Raw genomic sequence first — 17,774 nt, 5'->3', positions numbered from 1 at the left:
TAATAGTCAGTTCTTGGTAGGAACTCCAACAAGACAGGAACATGGAGGCAGGAGCTGATGCAGAGGCCCCGTGGAGGTGCTACTTACTGCCTTGTTCCCATGGTTTGCTCAGTCTGCTTTCCTGTAGAACCCAGGACCACCAGCCTAGTGTGGTGCCACCCATAATGGGCTCAGCACTTCCCAATCAATGGCATTTTTTTAACTGAAGTTCCCTTTTCTATGATAACCCATGCTTGTATAAAGCAGACAAAAACAAAACAAAACAAAATAAAAAACAGCACAGAGTTAATCTAGATATATATTTCTAAACTCTTTCTATGTGAACATATGCTTTATAATATCAACAGTTTCTTGGTAAGTATTTTTTTTAACACCACTCATTGGGTTTGCATAGTTTGTTATGATACTGGAGATATCTGAATCAAGCATCCTCATATTGCTAATTAATATGATGACAAATTTGTAAAACCTAGTTCATTGTTAATGTGAAACCAAAGTTTGAAGTTTAAATTATATTACTTCATTGAAAGCTTGACATATTTTAGTATAAAGTATCTAATTATTTTATTTTTTGAGACAGAGTTTCTCTGTGTAGTTTTGGTGCTTGTCCTGGGTCTCACTCTGTAGACCAGGCTGGCCTCAAACTCACAGAGATCTGCCTGCCTCTGCCTCCCAAGTGCTGGGATTAAAGGCGTGTGCCACTACTGCCCAGCCTATTAATTTATTTTAAAAGACTTACATTTTGAGATTTTACATTCTGAGATTCTTGGATATGAGGCAGAGTCAGAATTCAAAGGCTCATCACTTACCAAGTAATGGGAAACCAAGTCAATAATACATGTGCATCAAATTAAAGAAAAAAAATCTCAAAGTTTTTCTTAACCATATAACTAAATGTTTTCTTTTTCAAATATGTCTCTATATGAAAAGCTGAAGTATAGCCATTGTAAATGAAGTTTAATGTATGTCGACTTTTAAGCAGTTAGTATAGAATTCTGTCATAAGAAATAATAAGTAACTATAACTACAGGAGTGGACATGTGAATGAATATCTGTGATTATTATTAGTTGTTTTTGACAACAATCATGATGTGTAATGGTGATGCAAGAGTCAGTCATGGCAATAACAATAGTGATGACACAGCTACTAAAACAGCAGATATACATAATAATGTATGTATTTATATATATGTATGCATGTGTATATATATGTATGTATGTATATATAACTTTATTTATTTCAGAATGACTCTTGCCAGACTAAAATTACATATATAGTCCTTTATACACAACAGTTTAAAATTGATTTTGGCTGAGCTATAACAGTGGCTCAGCCGTTAAGAATACTTGAAGCTCTTGCAGAGGATACAAATTCAGTTCCCAGCACCCATCTTTGGCAGCCTACAGCTCTCAGTAACTATGGCCTCAGGGAATCTAATGGCCTACACACACACACACACACACACACACACACACACACACACACACACACATTTTACAATGGGTTGATTTTGCTATACAAACACAAATAATAATCAAAGAGAAGTTTTTGAGAAAAATAAAACAATGATTAAGACAATTTATTCCAGTAGTACAAATTAATGTGTTCCTTCAGCATTGCATATTCTGTGGACCTATCTATTTCTACAGAACTCCACTTTCACATCCATGAATTTTGTTTTCTGAAATGAGACCAAGAAGTGGCGATGGAAAGTCATGATTTGGAAAGTAAAAAGACAGACACATGACACGAGCTGTGAACGAGTATATAGAAATAAATGATTTTCTGCTTCTACTCTGTCTTTTCTTATTTGTTTATTTATTTTTTGTGCATCAGTTCATAAAAATGTAGTTGATAGTGGATATGTAAAACCCTCACTTAAGCTACAACTTCACAATGGCCATTTTATCTGTAAAGAAGTCCACAGGGATGTAGAATTTCTCACTTTCTTTCAGTAGTGAATTCTCACTTTAACTGGGCATTTCACATGAACTCTGGTTTCAGAATGTAAATGTTAAAACATGGTAGAATTATATGTGTACTAAGAATAAAATTGATTCAAATTATTTTGTTTCTTAACATCTATAATCCCAAATTTAACAGTTCCTAAGGCTGGTTTTTATTTTTAAGCAGAGAAACCTTTTTAAAATATTGTCCTCTGATGCCTCCTCCATCTATTTTCCTACATAGTTCTGAATTCTGCCAAATAAAGAATCTTTTGGTACTGGAACTGAGAATTGAGAGGTTTAGCACCCTTGGCCTGTGATGAAGCTGTAGAATGTATAGAAAGCTTCCAGCAGAGCCAAGTGGAAAGATTCAGCCAATGCAGGTTATGAATCTAGCTTTAGTGATGAAGTCTGTCACAGCTCTGTACACACACACACACACACACACACACACACACACACACAAACTCACACAAGAGCTTCTGTTATTGAGATGAACTTACTGGGCCCAGGCACTATATTTATACTCTACCCCTCTTGCCTACAGAAAAACCCATCACTCATAGCTGACTTATTAATTTGTTTTTGTTTTTTTTTTTTTCATCTTTACAATGATAATTTATTTGAGATTGTGAGGAATCATCACCAGGAAGAACCATTTCAACAATTAGTAATTCTCTGTTGTATACTCAGAAAGCAGCTATAAATTGCTAGTTCAAATCATCATGGATTCAACTCATCTGTAGCCATAATGAACATAGTTGCAAACTGAATAAATAACATTCTCCATTTATTACTAATTTCTTAGAAGTCCAATAAACATTATTTATATGAAGGATTACATCAACACCACAAAGTGATGTTATTTAAATTTCTAGTGTACTTAGTAACTTCAAAATAGTTTTTGAACCATTGATGTCTTACTTTTCACATATAAAAACAACCTCAGAAACCATATATGCCTATACATATGTTGCATATGTGTGTTGCATTATCTCCACTACGCTATTGGAAGAAATAGAGGAATAGAGGGGTGGGAAATTTCTAATTTAATTCTTAGCAAAGGTATGGTAGTGGTACATTTGTCCAGTTGACTTTACCCTATTTTAGTAATTTATCTAATAAAGATCCTATAAATACATGGCCATAAAAATTAAAGGGTTAGGGGCTTGCAACATGGTTTAGCAGCTAAAGGAAATTGTCATAAAGTCTGATGACCTGAATTTGATCCCTATGACCTATATGGTAGAAGGAGAGAACCAACCCTACAGGCTGTGGTGATATATTGTAACCCCCAATATATTGTGCATCCTAATAAACTTATCTGGGATCAGAGAACAGAACAGCCACTAGATAGACATAGAAGCCAGAAAATGGTGGCATACACACCTTTAATCCTAACATTCTGGAGGCAGAGATACATCTGGATCTCTGCGAGTTCAAAGCCACATTGGAAACAGCCAGGCATGGTCACACTGCTCTAATTCCAGGAAGTGATGACAGGAAGCAGAAAGGTATATAAGGCGTGAGGACCAGGAACTAGACCTGGTTAAGCTTTTAGGCTTTTAACATCAGTACAACTGAGATCCATTCAGAGGCTTCCAGTTTGAGGGAACAAGACCAGCTGAGGAATTGTCAAGGTGAGGTTGCTTGTTCTGTTTTTCTGATCTTTCAGTGTTCACCCCAATACCTGGCCCCGAGTTTTTTTATTAATGAGACTTTAAGATTCATGCTACAACAGGCTGTCCTCGGACACTCACACACATGCACACACACATGCACAAACACCATACATACACACTAAATTGTAGTTGAAGCTTTTCTATGTCCTGCCAGGTCCTGCAGCTGCTCAGACACAAGTAAATACACAGAGGCTTATATTAATTGAAATTGATCAGCCATTGGCTCAGGCTTACTACTGACTAGCTCTTACACTTAAACTCATCCCATTTTTGTTAATCTGTATGTCACTACATGGTCTGTGGCTTTATGTGTGTGCCATTACATGCTGCTGCCTGGACAGCGGGCTGGCTGGCATCTCCTGACACAGCCTTCCTCTTCACAGAATTATCCTTCTCTGCTTATCCCATCTATACTTCCTACCTGGCTACTGACAAATCGGCATTTTATTAAACCAGTGTACAAAGGCATTACCCCACAGTACTAAATAAGTAAACAGAATCTGAAACAATTATAAACAGATGGTTCAGGTATCATTAGTTAACTGAAATGTATGCACTTGGCTCCATATTAGATCAAATTATCTGGACAAATGAGTTTATTTTCAAATAAAGTAGAGAAAGTTGGAATAAAAATGACTATTAGATAAATAAGTTAATTATACATTTTATCACATGTGGTCAATGCCGCGTGGTTGGCTGCTTAATTATTACCTGCTGGTTAACAATAAACACTGAAGAACTAACTTATGGAGAAAGATATGATGTTTAGCTGCTTTAAGTTACACTCATTTTTAGTACAAAAGGAATAAGGAGAAACAAATAAAACAATATGTAAAGATCTAACGTTACAGGAGAGTGAGGAATTCATGGATGTTTAATTCAGGATTTTTTTGGTTGACTTATAGTTGAAAATGGTAATAATAAAAATACCCTAGCAATTTAAATTATCATCATTATGAGATTATTTTTCTGACCTATATCTATATACCAACCTGGAATTGGAAAGGCATATTTTGGCAAAATGTAGGGAAAAAAATGATTACAGGAAAAAAAAAACAAACAAAAAAAAACCTTACTTGAACTGTAAAAGAGTTAAAAGTAAAATGCTGAGGCAAACTGGAATTTTTCAGACTTTTTATCTTCCTTGTTTTAATTTTAAAGCATATAATAAAATTGCACAGTATTGAATATTTTTTATTATCTTATGCTTTTAAAGACCAAATTTATTCTCAACTGTTGGGGGAAATGTTACAACTACAAATTGAAGATAAATTATTTGTTTGCATTCAACTGACATGCAGTCTTGGAAGAATTAAAGAAATTTGAAGTACATTGGGGGAGATTTTAGTGGCAATGATTATATGTTTAGAATATGTCATGTGGAGAGTTCTTGAATTTTGTTAGATAGCAAATGGTTATGATACAAAATGAAAGCCTGCTCCAGAGAAATCTAAAAGCTGACAATGCATTAAGACATTACATCTAGTTTGTAGATTCATTAATATGTCACAGAAGAAATTGATCACAGGAGGATCGTAGTCCACCAATTATTGTGATGAATTCTGAGCAGACCCAAAGTCTTGGGGAGGGGATCAGTTATAAGATAGGTGCTACCAGTCTAAATTTAAATTTTAAATAGAACTTTTCTTTTCATTGTTATTGCAAATAGAAATCATATTAAGATATTCTTCTTATGTTTGCTAATAAGCATGAATTTGTTATGCTTTTGAGCTGCATACCTGGCACTTTTAGAACTTTGCTTTATACAATATTAGCCCGAATATCTAGAGTAATGCCAAGTTTCGGCAGGATATTTTAATAGACTCCAGATAATTAGCATCTGATATAGATGACTAACCTTCATGACAATGATGAATGGTTGCAAGCATCTCATCATGAATTAATAGTTCACATCTATTCTAGTCTAATACGAGCAATGTGTTTCTGGAATCTGAAATATAAGAATATAACTTCTATTTAAACTTTACCACCCTGAGATCTCATTTTAAACATAAAGAGCAGATTAACTTCATTTGTGGCCTGTTTTTAAAGTTCTTCCTTTTCTATGCTTTTGAGCAAGAGAAAGTGAAATAATAAACTCCTATTAATTGTTTTACAAGTTGAAGTTTTACTCAAATGCATTGTAATAGTTTTTAAATGAGAAAAAAAAATTAAAATCTATAGCTATCCAGAGGATCTCAAAATGTAACTGAGCTATTTTCATGGTAAGTAATTCAGAAGCTCAGAAAGCAGGGACTTCCATATATGTTACTGATGTCAAAGAAGTCACTTTGCACGCATGGGGCCAACCAAAGTAGACTGGGAAGATCTGTGTAGCTTAATAGTCTGAAATCATCATAAGAATAAGCTTTCGAGGTACATTTCATTTAAATCTAAGTGAATGTTTAATAATTTATGTCATCCAAAACAGTCCACACCACACCAAATCAAGTGAGGTTCTAACTGTATCTTTGATTTGCCTCTAAATTTCAATTCTGGAAGTATGGGCGCATGTATGCATTATGGTCCTTTATGTGTCAGTAAGTAAAGTTCGTGCTGAGCAAACAAAGTTGGCTTGGGAGTGTTAAACAGAATGGCAAACCAGCTGAGGAAGGTATAAAGCCATCAGTAGAAACCCCAGGCTTAATGGCCATGTAGACTTGTTAGCAAAATAACAGATGTGTTGAAAATTAAGCGAAGACATATATATCTGGACACCTTTTCATATGAATGTGTTATTAGAATTTCAATGTGCTTACAGCAAAGCAAAGAAAAAAAATAGAATACCCTCTCATCATGTTTTCTTAACTAAAGTATGAACCTGAAACATTACCATTTCCCTCTTGCACTCGAGAAGATAAAATAAAAGAAATCAAATAGCTAGAGAAGCACATTGACATTTTGAAGTTGGAATACAAATTAATGTTGGTTGAAACTGCTAGAAAACTTATCTAATCCTGTCATTCTTGTCATTTGTTCTAAACACGCTTGTTTACAAAACCAAGAATGAGCCAGGCACATCAGACATCAAAGGTATTGATCAGAAACTTCAGATTGAATTAGCAGCAAGTCCATTTGCAAGGATGAGTTATTAGTAATGACAGGCAATATATGTTATCATTTTCCAGGCACTGTACAGTGTTTTGTGTGTATTGGGATGCACCCTGTAGCTCTATGTGGTGCAGATCATTTTATTAACACTGTTTTGTAGATGAAGAAAAGAAAACACAAAGGGGATGAACTTCCTTCCTCCCATTTGAGTCAATCATAGAGATTCAACCAGAAGTTGATTCTGGAACTCTCCCTAAGTCATTTTTATGGAATGCCCAAGATATTTCTGACCTTTGAACATAATATTCCTACAAGTACTGAAGTTTTCTGATTTCTTCAACTTTTTCCCCTTATCATGGGAAGTTGAACCTAGGACCTCAGACTTGCTTGAGCAAGAGTTCTACCATTCAGTTACACTATAAGCCCAGTTGCACAGATTTTTTTTTTTCATGGAGCAAAATTTTGCTACTTTAATGTCTTTGCCCTGTAAATAATATATTGTTATTCATCTGCTTCCTACACCCATTGGTTCCCAGAGAGGCTACTATTCTCCTCCTGTCCAGCAAATTATCAAAAAATGGTTTACAAATCTAGACTTTCCAGTGTCTCAGACATTTTAATCACTCTCCATTTTCTATGGAAGTGGCTGGGTTGCTTCCCTTAATGATGCCTCAGTCAGATCATAGGTTTGCTTTCTTTTTTTATTCTTTTTTTCTCCCTCCCCCTTTTCATACTACTATACTACTATGCTGCTCAGAATACTTCCTTCTGAAAAGAAAAATACAGTAAGTAGTGGTGAAAGCCTTCTCCATTTGCATAAATTCAATTTTCATGTTTAACTCAGTAGCTAAGGTTCTGATTACTGAATGACAGTAATCATGTCCATATTTATTTCATTAGCCTCATTTAAGACTAATTAATTTCTAAATCAGTGAGTCTTTCTACATGTTGCTGGTTATTTTGATGGCAAAAAAAAATGGGATCTGAATTTGGAAAATTTCTACTTGGACAGTGTTGGGAAAAATTATTTATTCCCTTAAAGACAGGGTCTGTTTAGATGGCAGGGTAGGTGAGGACAACTGCTGCCAAGCCTGATGAACTCAGTGCCATCCCTATCCCTGTGACCTACGTGGAGGATGAGAATACCAACTCCTGAAAGGTGATTTATGACCTCCATCAATGTGCTAACACACACACAGACAGACACACACCACACACCCCAAATACATAACAGCAGAAGTGCAAATTATACAAGATTCTCAACGTATCTGTAAAAATCATGACAATGGAACTATGTAATTGGGCTGAGAAATTAAGCTTAACTTCAAATACAAGGAAGTCTGAAATCCAACAGCCAAGTAATTGAATGAGAATTGAAAGAAAAACACTTAAATGAAAAACACAGGAAGTTATTAAATGGCCTGGCTAAACCAACTTAAAATTGTTACCAAGGAAACCAAGATCAATAAATATTACTGAAGAGACAGGAGAATGGAGATAATGATCAGACTGAGGGCAGGGCAGGCTAAACCAACTTGACATATTTGTGTTGACTGGACAATGCAAAGACAGACAGAGAAGTAAGATCAACCTCTCAGTAGAGGATTCAATGGAGTTTAATGAAAGTTTGCCAATGAATATGTTGTTTGCCAACAATAACGGGACATCTTAGTAATACTGCAAAACTGAACTGAATGGACAGACAAGGTTTAAATTTTTCTTTTTTTTTTTTTTTTTTTTTTGTTCCAAGCAAATACATGCTCCCATGGACAGTAACCCATTTCGGTGTGTGTTGCATATGTATAGCACTTCAGTGTATAGCACTGAGCTACTGGTAGCTCAGTGATGTTTGCAGGGTGATGGTTGCTCTGTCCTGAAATTCTGCAGTTAGCTCTATGCTAATTTCTTTCTGTCAGTCCAAGCACTAAAACAGCATCTATCAATTTGCATTTAAAATGCTTTAATTAAACAGAATGGGCTAAGTCTCTGAAGTTCAATCAATCTGGCTAAGAAAAATGCATTTGACCAGTTTGGGGTTGCCGAGAAAATAACTATTCCTCATCTTGGATGATTTTCATGACAAATTAAATGTTGTTTTAGTAAAAAAGAAGATGGGATGTCAGATATACAGGATGTTTCCACACAGTCTACATTTGCTGCTGCTCATGGATGAGCCTGTGAGCAAGAGTATATTCAAGATGTGGAGAGCATTCTGCCAAAAGCATCTGGTCCCCAGGCTTGCGTTGAGTCTAAGTGCTTTAACCTCTATTTAAAAGGACTTTAAAAAAAAACTGTATCATATCTATCTTAAAAAGCCCCCTGGAAGTCAATCAACCCCTCCTATATTCCCTATGAAAGGTTTGGGGGGACTCACTTTGATGATTGGGTTCAAAGGACTAAGACAGCATCAGTCTGCAGGGGAAGATGTGGCCTACGTCTGCTGGTGTTGCTAGCGTTGTAATTAATTTGATCAGTGAATCTATTACCATTTCATAAGCAGAACAAAGGCCTGCTGCAATTTCAACAAACAAATATAGTTAATGGGGCCCAAGGGCAGAGATCTTGTCTGTTTTGGTGACCCTTTCAACTCTCGCATTTAACTCCCTACCTATAGATCATAGAATGAAATTAACTGAGTCTGATTATACTCATGTTTATTCTGTAATAAAATGTGTGGAAAATAAGAGCTTCAAAAATAGTTTTGGAAAGATGTTCTCTGTGGGCACATTTTATGTACTGAATCTTCATCTTACTAGGCTTTCTGTCCTCCCCTTTTCTGGTTTGTTGAAGTACCGGTGACATTAGTGAAAACACATTTCTAATGAAGGAGTTACAGTGTTACCATTAACATCTGTTGTGTTTTGAATTGGAAGAAAATTCATAAAATCCTGTTTCTTTTAAGAGTTGCTTGATGTTGGTAGCCTGCTTTCCCACCATGAGATAAAGATCTTCCTGTCTCTAGAGGGTGGAAAACAAGTTGGCTGCTGAGTTCCAGCCATTTTATTTCTGCTTGTAAACCAAGAGACACCATAGAGCTTACTAATTCGCCCAGAATGTAGAGAAAAATTGGAGTTGTGGAGAGAAAAAATGTGGGCCAGGCAATAGGCTGGGCCGTGAGTACACAGATCAGCTGTTAAAGGTATATTTTTAAAGAGAGACTTTCTATATTTCTCAGAAATATAAAATATTAAATATTAACATTTTAATTTAAATCTCAAATAATGAAGAATACAATAAAAAGTTAATGGTAGTTCAAAATAGAATTAATATAATGGCAATACAGATGATTGATAAGTTAATTTAAATATAGGGAGATAGATACATGGAGATAGATAAAATGAACTTAATCAGAGAAGCAAATCATGTCTCTTTAGAAGACAATGATGGTCTCATTATACCTTAGCTAAGCACTGGTAAACCAGGTGTACAAGAGAACTTGCTTAACCAAAACGATATCTAGAAAATGTAGTTTTCTGTGTTCATGTATCTCCTGGGTTTTCTCTAAATTAGCTTCAATCAATCAAGGCCTGCCTTTGTGTATTCCAAAGGTTTTAGAAGCAAAGGCCAACAGTTTGTTGTCTACATGTGCAAATGCAAAGTAAATCAAGATACTTATGCATGAAATGAGGTTGCAAACCTTAGAATAGCCATTTAATTCTCAAAATGCTATCTTGTGGGCATATGGTGCACTCATTAGAGTCATAAACTGACAGCATCTCATGGTCCCTGCAATGGCATTACACAAGAGTTGGCCTGAGGAACTCTTTGGGTCCTCTATGGTAACCACTGGCTATTGATTAATGCTGGGGGATGCTTCTCTTCAATTATGTAGCCACTATTGACTCCACCCTGTTTCAGTGGACTATCATACCCATGCTCTCATGGATGTCCTTGGTCAAATTCAATGGGTCACACAACAGAAAAAGTCATGAACAGAGGTAAAGGGACCAACAGGGAAAAGAATGGTGTTCACAGAGTTAGGAGTAACCAGAATGAACCATATATGTGTATGATATTGTCAAAGAATAAATGTAAAAAAAAATCTGGCTGAGGATGAGGGATCTGGTTCCAAGCTGTGGCATTAGTTTACTACATAAGTATTCTAACAGTGTCTGTGAAATCAGGTTTGGGCAAGTGTCAATGATTCTTGGGACTACAAACGCTACATTAAGCACATATTTTATCATGCCATCTCTGAAATAATGATTCAGTATCTTCTTCAGTTTACTTTATACACAATTTAAATTTAAATTTACAACTGTCTACATTAATTCAGAATTAGAGTTTTGTCAAGAAGTAGCTTGCTTGTTGCCCCCATAATGCATCCCAACTACTTTTCTCTCAACTATGTGATTTTGCCTCAGAATTACAGAAAATTACAAATGCATACTAACATTAGTCCACGGAAGAGTATTCTCGGTATCTATTCTTACCTAGGTAGAGGAAAATTAAAATGCTGGTGACCATATCATTGACACATATTCTCTAAGAGTCCTTAATTTATAGAAGATATTTCTACAAAACTGATCCATTGAAAAAGAAGTTGAGAAGGGCCCTAATTATAAGAGAAAAAAGCAGATATATTTTTCTAATAATATATACTCACAGACCTATATTTTGGTTGCTTTGGATACAGTGGTTGTCTTAGAAATTGAGAGTGGTTAGTATTGGAATAGCAGATATATTCAGGGAGAAAGAGTTGAATCATGTTGAGCTTTAAATTTTCTAACTGACTTCAAAATTTAACATAGAAAAATACATTACCTGTAAGGAGTATTGCTGCACAATGTACTTGATAAAGGAATGTTCTTGTGACCAAATGTTGTTTTTTTTGTTTTTGTTTTCCTTTTTGGACATTTTGTCAGGCAATGGGGAATATCCATGTTATATTAGAACAAGATAAAGCCATATTTTAAAACAATCATACAAAACCCATTATTAATGCATAAACTGTAAAAACAACCACCATTTCCTTTTTTTCTGGGTATTTTTGAAATAGCCTGGGATATGGTAGACCAAATTCAGCATCTTTTAAAGAAGTCTGAACTCCAAAAATGTTACATAACTTAAAAGCCATTTCAACAGTATACTGCATGTATCTGATGTAATAGAAACTACATTTCTTCTACTTTTCCAGCAAATATTTTCAGGGAGAGTATTCATAAAATTAAGTACTTCGATAGTCAGACATTTTTCAAAGTAATGACAGTATATCTGCCAATCTTCCTCCTTCCTCTCCCCCTCCCCTTCTCCAGCTGCTCCTCCTCCTCTTCCTCCTCTTCATCATCTTCTTCTTCATTTTCAAAGAACTGGACTGGGATCACCAACTTATTTCTTTCATGCCAATAAATGAATGTAGCTAGGTTCATAGTACTCTGTACACACCTGTGTGTTCACTGGCCAAGCTCAGCAATGCTGCAGATATATGGGCTATTTACATATCAAAGGATGGCCAGAACTGTGATTTGAGTTGTATAATATGAACTTGAAACATTAAATGTACTTATATTTATACTCATTCATTGATGATTGAGTAAAAGTCATATGATTATGAATACACAATATTATGATGTTTGTTATCACTAGAATCAATGCATAATCTTTTAAATCAAGTATTCACTCCATACAAACTTCCAAGAATTATTATTACTCACTTCTTTCTTATATTTTGTTTTTTGTAACATGAAAAATGCATTAACATCTGTTGTAGAACTCTTACCTTATGAATGTAATTATGCTATATTCTGGATATAAATTTATAAGATGAATATAGATAAGTAAAATAATAAGTGAAAATAATAAACCTAATAAAGTTTTTTTTTTTAGTGAAATACTTCAGAACTTATTTTCCCATGAAAAAGCAATTTTTTGTGAAGATTTGTAACATTTTAGTTGCTTAGTAATCTTAAACTATGTTCATTTCATTGGAAGATTCATAATAAATGCTCAGGAGTCATTATTATACAGAATATAAATTAAACACAAGATCTGTAAAATATCTTGCTGATATTTTTCTAGCAAACCTATTTTTTTTTATAATGGAATGACATTTTGAGAACAACCTTTTTTAAATCCCCTATATTAAAAACTTAGCTATCTCACCTAAAGGAGGAGAAAAAAGTTAAAAAAAGAGAGTCACAGAGTGAAATAAAACTGTGAGAGAAACAGCTGAGTGGTGGTGGTGCATGCCTTTAGTCCCAGCACTCTGGAGGCAGAGGCAGGTGGATGTCTGTGAGTTTGAGGCTAGCCTGGTTTATAGAGCGAGTTCCAGGAAAGGCTCCAAAGCTACACAGAGCAACCCTGTCTCAATTAAAAAAAAAAGAAAACTGAAAAAAAATCTGAAAGTAGTTATGATAAATACTAAATTGTAATGACTCTACAATTTCCAATTAAATTAAGAGTGATGTCCTTTTTTTTTTTTTTTTTTTTTTTTTTAAGATAGTCTTTTGAAAACTTTCCTGCCTTAAATCATGCTCATTATCTTGGTGGCCTGAAATCCATATGTCAGGAACCAATTGGCACCAGTTCTCATTTAAAGGTAGAAAATACAACAACAACAAAACAAGACAACAAAACAAGACAAAAACAAAAACACAAAACCTGCAGATTACTATTATATTGTAATCCTTTGTTCTCTGTCTCCTCCTCTTTCTATTTTCTTCCGTTTGTTTGTTTTTCGTTTTTGTTTTTGGATGGTTGGTGATTGGTTTGCTTCTCCTGGTTCCTGTTGATCAGTGGTGTTTGGCCAGTTTGTATTTTTCCAGACATCCCTCCACGATGTTGTTGAGGTGTTTGATGGGCCAACTCAGCAGTCTCCTCTGTTATCTTCCCTCTCGGGATCCCATTCAGGTATCCTTTACTGGAAATGCCATTCCTCAGCTATTGGTTAAAGACTGACTTTGATTAGTACTGTAGAGAGAGTTGAGATCTATGTCATCCGTGTTAGCAATACTGTAAACTGAAGATTTTATTATTAAGAATAAAACCACAATTTAATAGTAATTCATAAGCTTGAGACAAATTTAATTATTTTCTAGGACTGTAATAAAATACATACAATACTTAATCACGATCTGTGGTGTTTCATGTGCTTTAAAATATTTAAGAATGAGCCATATGTATTAAATTGTAATTAAACTTTCTGATAAAAAAAAATTGCAATTGAAGCTGAACCCAAAGAGATTATATTGCTAGCAATAGGCTATTTTAAAGTAATTTGATGGAACCTAGTTTGACATTTTCAAATGACAGTGTAAAATGCTGTAGTTTATTAGGTTTACTGAATGGAGATTATTTATGATATCTGAGTATTTGTTTTGTTGAGTAGGAGAGTCACTTCCACTGAGTTCAGGTAATCAGATCACAATTCGATTCACTTCAGTTGGACCCATAACAGCTAAGGGATTTCACTTTGTTTATCAAGGTAAGTGTCATTGTAGTCTAGAAACACACTAAGGAATGATATCAATTCCATGCTGTGCTCAGTTGTTGTTGTCCAATGCTCTCCTCATAACTATAGAGGACAGAGGAAAGTGACGTTAAGTAGTTGTACACTGACACCTACCTCATGAATCCTTTCCTGGAACATTGTTGCTTCACCCAGTTTTAAAAAGAATGCATTGTTCCATCACCTTTCCCAATTGAAATGCCTGAATTTTTCCTTCCTTCCTTCCCAACATTTTGTTTTCAAAACACCTGTGTTATCCTTACTATTCTTGACTTTTCTCATTTTTTTCTCATGGTCTTTCGCTCTAAATTAAACACATGGACTTTTGTTGTAATTTATTTAGTTAAGGTAAATGTTGCTCCACATGAAAAATATACTTATTTATCCTCTCAGTAAAATTGAACTTTCTGCACAGTTACTAAGAATTTTGCACATTAAATGTGAATTTCCATGCTTTTTCTTGTCTTTTATGGACAACGTTTTATAGTACCATTGAACTAAATCAAGAATCATTTGAAATATATGAATCAATTGTATATGATAATGTAATAGTTCTTCTCAAAATTACTTTGTACCTTCCTACTAAGAAATGTATGACTATTTGTGATTTTGTATTCTTATTAAACTCCCTCATCTCACTTTTTGTTTCAGTTGGCTGTAACATACACTCTTTTATCATAATATTTTCCCCTATACACAATTGTGGTACTGTGAATATTCAAAGGCACTGAGAAAATTTGGTTGCATTTCCTCAAATCATGCTAGAGGGCTTAAGCTATTGGAATTCATGCCATTCTTTTGGACTATTATCAATCTCTTTAATCACATTTGTATGTGTTTTAAAAAGAAAAAACATCCTGTTATCATTCTACTTTATTAAATAAACAAAAAGGCACAATTGATGGGCATACAAATTATAAACACCTTCTCAAATTTTATTATGTATGATTGATGAATTAAAAATAAATATTGTTGTTAATCTGTCTGACTTATATTCTGCTTAATCTGACTGAAATTACTGTCTTCATTGGTAACAAACATACATTGAAAATTAAGTTTGTCAACCTGTTTGCAATATCTAGTTAATATCAATAAGATCCAGTACATGAAACAACTGGAAAATATTTCATGTATTCTAAATTACTTTCTGCAGTTGGGAATTGAAACAGAAAATTATACAACCACTTTTGATCCTGTAAATTACATTATCTAAAAAAAATTGCTTTGTTGTATTGATAAGAACTTGGTTAAAACAGAAGAAAGAAAGCATAAATTGATGTTATTTAAAGGATCAAATTTAAAATTTTTAAAGAAAATATCTTGAACATCAACATTCTTTTTAAATTGTATTTTATTTTTATTGAACTTGAAACATTTAGATATATTTTAAAATTAATCATTCTAATTATGAAAAAATAAGATTTTTTAGCCTCTTTAGGTAGTTACATTTTGAAAGCAATATATGTCTGATACACATGAAATTAAACCAACTTCTTTCTGTGCAGCTGTTCCTAGAACAAGCTCTACACAGTGCAGTTCTGTGCCTGAGCCAAGGTTTGGAAGAAGGATGGGCAATGAGTTTGCAGTTGGTTCATTGGTCCTCTTTGAATGTAACCCAGGATACATCCTCCATGGCTCCAGAGCCATTAGGTGTGATACAGTGCCCAATTCTTTGGCCCAGTGGAATGATTCCTTACCTACTTGCATTGGTGAGTGTATATGTTTGTGTGCCTTGTGACTGTGCATAATTTTGGCCCATTTTTAACCAGATAAGTTCCTTCTCCAATGGATAATCCAAAAATGTCTCTTCCAGTTCTCTACACTGTCTCTATACTATCATGATAATTCCTTTCTCTGAAAAACTTTTCACTTTTACAGAATGCCCTCTCTAGTTGCCATTGTTTCTTGTCCTTTAGGAGTCTTATCAAAAATATCTTTGCCTATCATTTCATCCTGAATTATTCCTTCTATCAATTCTATCAATCATTATTTTAATACTCTACCTCCCTTTCTCTGTATGTGTGTGTGTTTCAATTGTTATCAGCAGTATTCTGAGTTTTCATTGTAAAAATCTTATAACTTTTAGGCAAAATTTATCCCTTGGTAATGATGTGGTATTCTTTTCTTATTTCTAGATGGCTATTGATTTATTTATTTGTAGTAATTAAGTGCTATTAATTTTTGCTTATTGATTTTGTATCTCAAAACTGATAAATTTATATATTGATTTTAGTAGTCAATTGATATTTTTAAAAGACAGATCATATCATCTGCCATCACAATTTGATTTCCTCTTTTCCAGGTAAATGCTCTTTTTATTTGTTTTTTTTTCTTTTCTTTTATCATTTCTTTTTTTTTCTTGTTTTGTTGTTCTGCCTATGACTTGTGGTAGCCAGAATGAAAGTGGGAAAAGTTGTCAGATTTTCTTTCTCCAGATCTTATAACTGTTTATATTACCCCTTTATTCAATATGATATTAGGTATTAATTTAGTACACATTACTTTTTGTATTATGGTGTGTTCCTTATAAGCCAAACTTGTTTCACATTTTCATCATGAAATTGGTCAAATACTTCCTTTGAATTCACTGAAATGATTGCATAAAATTTTTGTCCTTGTTTCTGTCACTGTGAGGTGTCAGATTTACCTCTGTAAATGCTGAACCATCCTTCCCTTCCTGGGATGATATAGTGATTAATGTATCCAGTGTGCTGTTAGATTGGGTTTGCTTTTATTTGTTGGATAATTTTGAATCTAGGTCTTCTGTTTAAAGATATTTCAGTTTAAGGCATTTTTAATAACTGTCACAACAGCCAAGAGGTTAGGGTTTAGTGGGAGAAGTACTGTGTTAGATTGGATCCAAGGAATGCAGCAGAGATCACACCACACAACAGATTTCATACAAGAGTTTTATTGGGAGTTGGGAGGGAATACATGAAAGGCCATCTCAGAGTATTGATTATAGAGAGAGACAGAGAGACAGTAAGATGAGAGATAGAGAGAGACATATTGAGAGAACAAGAGAATGATCTGTGATTGCAGGGACCTTTTAAAGGGTAAGCATTTCTCACTGGGATGTTGGTGATGATATATAGCTGCTTGTGTTGAGTTGCTGAAGAAAGGCTTGGAAAAGCCTAGTTTCTAACACTAGATAGTCCTAGTTTTAAGTATTTAAACACATATTTAAATCTTCAAACAATCTATTGGGAAGTTACTTTTATATCTTTCTGATGAATAAAGCATAAACAAATTATTAACTATAATCATTATGGTATACAACAGGACTCTTGAACTTTCTCCTCCAATAAGACTACAACTTGTCTTTTAACATTATTGTAACAGTAATCATTATAAAATTATTTAGAATTACAATGAAATTTATTTTCATCAGTTGCTCCATGTAAACAATAATTTTAATAATTCTGTAATTAAAATTATTTATAAATTAATAAAATTGATTAGTGTATTAATTAGCAAAATTAATAATTCTGTAAGAGTGGGATGTTGTTTGAATCAAAAACATATAATGCAAATAAAGTTAAATTAAAGAAATTATAGTTTTCTTTTAAATAGGTACAAAGCAATAGTTTTATTCAGATTTTTCTCCTTTCTTTGTGACTGAAGAATTCAAATACTACCTTATGAAG

General features: G+C 34.0%; 1 protein-coding gene across 3 annotated transcripts in view; it reads left to right on the top strand.

Annotated features, from left to right (window-relative positions):
• Positions 1-17,774, top strand: part of Csmd3 (CUB and Sushi multiple domains 3) — a 1,137,155-nt gene that overhangs the window by 947,612 nt on the left and 171,769 nt on the right. For 2 of the 3 annotated variants that reach the window (XM_036207646.1, XM_036207647.1), the window contains one exon: positions 15,633-15,836. In XM_036207646.1, coding sequence (XP_036063539.1) covers positions 15,633-15,836 — 204 coding nt within the window. Of the gene's footprint in view, positions 1-13,415; positions 13,530-14,007; positions 14,104-15,632; positions 15,837-17,774 lie in introns of all 3 variants that reach the window. The other variant, XM_036207645.1, reaches the window with a different exon arrangement.

This window comes from Onychomys torridus, chromosome 16 (genome assembly GCF_903995425.1).
Source record: "Onychomys torridus chromosome 16, mOncTor1.1, whole genome shotgun sequence".
Taxonomy (NCBI): domain Eukaryota; kingdom Metazoa; phylum Chordata; class Mammalia; order Rodentia; family Cricetidae; genus Onychomys; species Onychomys torridus.
This window is presented reverse-complemented; position numbering and strand designations above follow the sequence as displayed.